The 6,224-nt window shown below is 37.8% G+C and overlaps 1 protein-coding gene across 1 annotated transcript in view; it reads left to right on the top strand.

The window, feature by feature from the left end:
- Positions 1-6,224, top strand: part of MKX (mohawk homeobox) — a 103,097-nt gene that overhangs the window by 29,307 nt on the left and 67,566 nt on the right. Inside the window, exons 3-4 of the mRNA XM_006871688.1 lie at positions 347-500; positions 907-1,242. Of these exons, the coding sequence (XP_006871750.1) occupies positions 347-500; positions 907-1,242 (490 nt within the window). The remainder of the gene's footprint in view (positions 1-346; positions 501-906; positions 1,243-6,224) is intronic.

The raw sequence follows: 6,224 nt of genomic DNA, 5'->3' as shown, positions 1-6,224 counted from the left end.
GTTCTACTGTGTGACACGGGGTGTATAAGTCAGAATTCATTCACTGCCATCAAACAACACAACAACATCCTCTCTTACTGGACTGAAATGTTATCGGTGACAAGGTTTCTCTGTTGCGCTCCCTCTCTCTTTTTCAATTCTCATAATACAATAAGTGCTCAATCTCTGTGTTTAGTGTTCAGCATTTTTGTTGAATGAATGAATCTGAATGTCCAGTATCATTAAGTCCTGAGGATATGTAACGATCAGGGATGTGGAGAAAGGCTTAGGGACTTTATGGTATAGTAATCATATGACAGTTGTGTGTTTATGTTTTGTTAATTGACAATTTTTTTTTTTTTTTAAGGTGTCAAACTGGTTTGCTAATGCAAGACGTCGACTGAAGAATACTGTTCGGCAGCCAGATTTGAGCTGGGCTTTAAGAATAAAATTGTACAACAAGTATGTTCAAGGCAATGCTGAGCGGCTGAGTGTGAGCAGTGATGATTCGTGTTCTGAAGGTTTGTTCATGTTTTTACTTTGCTGCTTTTCCTTTGTGCCTGCAACAAGAAAATTCACCTCAAGTGCTGTTTTTAAGGTGGTGCCCACAAAATACGATGGCACCCTAACAGTTCTTATTTATTGCTTGAGGTGACTTCACTGTTAAGAGTTCTGTAAATGGCCTCTCCTTCTTTCTAGATTTATCATGTATCAGAATAGTGTTTTCTATAACATTTATTAAAGTTAAACTACCATACAGAGAACTTACATAGAATCCCAGTGTTTACCTTTGCTTAAAAATGAGTCCTGCATACCACAGATAACTTCATGCACTTTATTTTGTCTTTATGTGTGTCTCATGATTAAAGGTAACAGTTGAGCAGTTGGATAAAGTATCGACTACATGGTGATATTTCTCTCCTTTAGATGGTGACAATCCTCCCAGAAACCACATGAGTGAAGGGGTTTATAACAAGCCAGTTCACCATCCTGTGATGAAAGCTGAGAGCTCAGTAATCAAAACTGGAGTGAGACCAGGGTCGAGTGCAAGCGAGGACTACGTGTCACCCCCAAAATATAAGAGCAGCTTGTTGAATCGTTATCTGAATGACTCTTTGAGGCATGTCATGGTCACAAATGCTGCCATGATGGGAAAAACAAGGCAACGAAACCATTCGGGGTCATTTAGCTCCAATGAATTTGAGGAAGAGTTGGTGTCTCCATCGTCGTCGGAAACTGAAGGCAACTTTGTCTATCGCACTGGTAAGTCTGTGATTTTTCTACAGTGATAGTTTTGTTTAAAACACAGAACTGCAGCACAAGGTCTTCTTTTACCAGGTGTGAAGACATGATTTTTATTTGGGGGTACAGTGACTCTAGAGGGTCAGGACTGGACTGCGAACTACAAGATCAGCGGTTTGAGCCCACCAGCCCCCTCCTCAGGAGAAAGATGAGGCTTTCTGTTCCTGCTAAAGGTTTAAAGCCTTGGAAACCGTATCTAGGGTCACTATGAGTCAGAACAGACTCGAGCATATAACAACACCATTCAAAGATTGCCCACAATTCCAATTCAAAGCTTTTGCTTTGTTTTAATGACCCATCAATATATTTGTTACGGTGGTCAATGTATTTGTTAGTAGATGATAAGACACTGGGAAATTTTCTTTCTTAATGAGTTTTCTATCTTGATGATTATTTTTCATCTTCACGATAAACTTTCTTAGAGAAAGTATGTTGGTTTTTATGAATATATTACAATGGAATAGTGACCTGGAATATAGCCAGCCAGGCAAATACTTTGTATTTCATCTTTTCTATTAAGTGATTTGATTGCTCACACAGAGCACAAATTAGCACAGCTTTCATGAAGGAAAAGAACAGATTTGGCGTAACATTGCTTTGGAAATTTTATTTGCATTCCTGGAAAGCACATTTAGGACTGATGAGCAGCTCTGAAAATGTGACTTTTCCATCTGCTCAAAACTTTCAGTTGCTGGTCTGGTAAAGTTTCCTATCTTGACTTTGTTTCCCAGAGAGCTTTGTTGTTAAAAAGTATTGGAGCACGTTCCTTAGAAACCAGGGGTGTTGTGACCTACTATCAGTGTAGAGTCTGGGTCTGAAACTGTCAACAAGTTTGAGAATTTTGGAGCTGGAAATAACTTCAGCAACATCCAGTCCAGCCACACTGTGTCACAGAGATCCAGTTACTATTCTCAAGATTAGTATTATAGCTGAGCCAACACAAGAGATAGAAGGACTTTCACAACTGTTAGAATATTATTGTTATGATTATAACTTAGCCACTAATCATTTGATTTGTTGTTGTTAAGTGCCGTTGAGTCGGTTCCGACCCATAGCGACCCTGTACAGGATTTCCGAGGGTGTAAATCTTTACGGGAGTAGAAAGCCTCATCTTTCTCCCACGGAGCGGCTGGTAGTTTCGAACTGCTGACCTTAAGGTTCACAGCCCGATTCGTAACCACTACACTAAATCATTTGATAGGTAGTCATAATGGGCTAGGGCCTTTGCTAAATACTCCATATGATATTTGTTGTTGTTGGTAAGTACTGTCAAGTCGGCTCCAACTCATAGCAACCCTATATAGGATTTCCAGAGAGTGTCTGATGTGTTTGAACCACTGACCTTGTGATTATCAGTCCATTGCGTACCCTACAGCACCACACCAGGCCTCTGTTATTACATTTATTTCTGTTAAGTGCCGTCGAGTTGGTTCTGACTATTAGTGACCCTGTATAGGACTTCCAAGGAGCTGCTGGTGAGTCTAAACCACCGACATTGCAGTCGAGTGCTTGTCCTACAGTGCCATACCCGGACTCCATTACTGCATGGAGGAACTTGATTTATGAACAATATGGTTTTATAAAGGAATCTAAATTTGATGTGTTCAATGTACACTTCAGATTGCTTAGCCAGAGATCGGATTTTCAAGTGTTTACAGAATCTGTATAAAATACATGATTTGGAGAAAATCAGTACATTTAAAATGCTTAAATCAACTTCATTTTCTCTTCACATCTCCAATTCTAATAATAAAAACAATTTCAAATATACTCAGAAATGCAAAAATAGTTTTCTAAGTAATAGTCGAGTCTAGAAAAATGTAAAAGACACACATAGAAGACTACTTAGCAAATAATGAAAATTCTTTACAGTGTGAGATCTAAGTGACGTGGCCAGAGCAGAATTTATAGCTAATTTAGAGGTTTAAGATAGTTTATTTTCAGATAAAAGAAAAGAAATCAAGTCATTCAAGTAAAGATAATTGGAAAAAATTTAAATTAAAAAGGTCAAATTAAAAGCTGTAAAGTAGATGTAAGTATATCAAAAGCTGACTCTTTGAAAGCAAAAATAAAGCTATAAATGAGAAAGGAGATACATCAAGCAACACATAATTATTAAGGAAAAGTTTTTGTTTTTTAAATTATGATGTAGCATTATACAAAATGGAAGCATGGCTCTGTAGGATAAACACTGGACTGTGAACCCCACAAGGTCAGAAGTTCGAGCCCACCAGCCACTCCTTGCGAGAAAGATAAGACTTTCTGCTCCCACAAAGATTTACAGTCCAGAAACCCTATGCAAGGTTGTTATGAGTTGGAACTGGCTCGACAGGACTTAGCCACAACACTATGCATAACTGTTTCTTTGCAATATATGTGAGTGTGTAAATGAAACAAATTGGAATTATCTAAAGAAGTTAAACTATCAATTCCTAATTTGAAAACTTTAAAAGACCAGTAGCTCAGGAAAAATGAAGTTTATAGTCATTCACTTCCCCCAAAATAGTCATTGACAATATTTGTGCTTTGTTTTGTTTAAACTTTGAAGAAATAGTTAATTATTGTGTTTTATAAAATTTCTGAACCGTATAAAAGATACGGGAAGCATCCCAAATTTTTGAAATGTAAACATTATCTTAATCCTAAACCAGATTGTTGGTGTGTGTGGCATCAAGTAGGTGTTCTGACCCATAACGAGGCTGTAAATCCTTATGGGAGCAGAAAGTCTCATCATTCTTTGCAGAGCGATTGGTGGATTGGAACCACTGACCCTGCAGTTAACAGCCCAATGCATAATGCACTATCAGTGTTCCCAAACCAAATTAAGATAACATAAAAATCATACATTTTACTTATGATAATACTGACTATGATACAGCATAAAAATATTGATAAAATAATGTTATGTGAAAAGCAATTCAAAATTATGGAAGCACTGAATACAATTATGGCAATACAAATGTGTAGGCAAAACAAGAAGGGTTTTGGGGAAAATGAAGTTAATTTTGATGAGGTGTGTAACTGGAGGTCTGTTATTTCAAAGAAAAAGATTTATACATTTCTTTATGTTGCCCAGTAAAAACAAGGTCTACAAAACAAAGTCTACAAAATATGTCCACAATATTTACCCAGTATGGTGAGTCTTCTGGAAATACTTTTTCAAAGGTGGTGAAATAAAAAGTGCTTGTGCTTTTGTATAGTTGATGCTTTTCAAAGTTAAATATCTTGGCCATTTATTTCTATTAAAGCATTCCAAATGCACTTGGTCCATATTATGGACTATTCCTTTGCCAGGTTTTATTTTTAAATAAAAACTTTTTTTAAAAGTTATGCAAGCAGTGGAAAAGCAGCCTAGACATGCGAACTTCTGGGAAGTTTTTCATGCACATGTACAAGTTTTTATTGTTTGTTTGTTTGTTTTAAGTGAAGATTTTTGGTTTTGTGGGTGGAGAATTTAGAAAACAAAACAAAAAACTGGTGCCTTAAGACTACCAAGTTGTAGACCAAAATAATAGATGGGTGTCTTATATGAAAGCCGAGTGACAGTGTTGCTGCAATCTTAGCTGGATTATCCCACTTGCATAATAATGTTGTTAAGTGCCTTAGAGTTAGTACCAGAACTCTGGTAGCGTAGTGGTTATGAATCGGGCTCCTAATCTCAAGGTCAGCAGTTCGAAACTACCAGCTGTTCCACAGGAGAAAGATGAGGCTTTCTGCTCCCGTAAGATTTATAGCCTCAGAAACCCTGTACAGGGTCACTGTGGATCAGAACCGACTCCACGGCACATAACAACAACAACAACACAACAGCAACTCTACCAGAGCTTCTTTTGCATAATAATAGAACAGAGGATTTCAATACTCTGTGTGTAACTGCTATAGTTTTCTCTGGCCTGCCAAGCTTATTGTGAGTTCTTTGTTTCTTCTGGTGATACTGTTCCTTCCTCACCTAAATAGAAATCTTCAAAGTCAGTTATTAACTGCCATGGTAGTGCCAAATAGTATAGAGATTTTACCTTATTAACATCTTTTTCAGGAGCAGATCACCCTTAGATGCATTTTATTGGTTTCTCTCTACTAAGAAATGTTATTCATTTATTCATCTTTCATAAAAGAGTCTCTACTTCATGATGCATTTCATTAAACATCTGGATTCAGAAGACGAAATGAGAGCGTTCGCGTGTGGGAGGATGATTTTCTTTGACTTTTACTTCTCTTGTCCATATTAAAAGGTGCCTTGGTGGTACTGTGGTTTAGGCATTGGGCTGCTCACCACAAGGTCAATGGTTCAAACCCACCAGCTGCTCTGCAGGAGAAAGATGAGGCTGTGTGTTCCCATAAAAAATGTACAGTCTCAGGAACGTTTAAGGGTTGCTATGAGTCAGAATCATCTCTATGACAGTCGATTATAAAGTAGTAATCCAAATTGAAACCATCAAAGTAAACACAAATATTTTTTAAAATTGTATATTTCTTTGTAATCCTCAGTCTTTGACATCATGCCACATGCATAGTAGGCTTTTAACAATAATACTTGAAGTATTTCTGACAGTAGCAGTTGTAACATTAGAATTGATCCATGTTTCTAAGGTCATGGCGTCCCAATACAGTTAAAAGTCAGAGAAAAAGAGAAGATGGACTGGCACAGTGACAGCAGCAGTGGGCTCAAGCTTAACAGTGGACAGAGTTTCCTTTTGTTGAACATAAGATCACTATAAGTCTTATCTGATTTCACAACACCTAACAACAGGAGTCCTGGTGTGGCGCTGTGGGTTAATGTGCTAGACTGCAAAGCTGTTTGAACTGCAAAGTCGGTGGTTCAAGCTCACCAGTCACTCCTCGGAAACCATATACAGGGTCGCTATGGGTCGGAACCGACTTGATGGCACTTAACAACCACAGGTTAATGCTCCAGACTACAAAGCCATTTGAACTGCAAGGTC

The sequence above is a fragment of the Chrysochloris asiatica genome, unplaced genomic scaffold (assembly GCF_000296735.1).
Source record: "Chrysochloris asiatica unplaced genomic scaffold, ChrAsi1.0 scaffold00172, whole genome shotgun sequence".
NCBI classification, from domain to species: Eukaryota; Metazoa; Chordata; class Mammalia; order Afrosoricida; family Chrysochloridae; genus Chrysochloris; species Chrysochloris asiatica.
The sequence above is the reverse complement of the archived record's forward strand: the minus strand, read 5'-3'. Positions and strand labels throughout refer to the sequence as shown.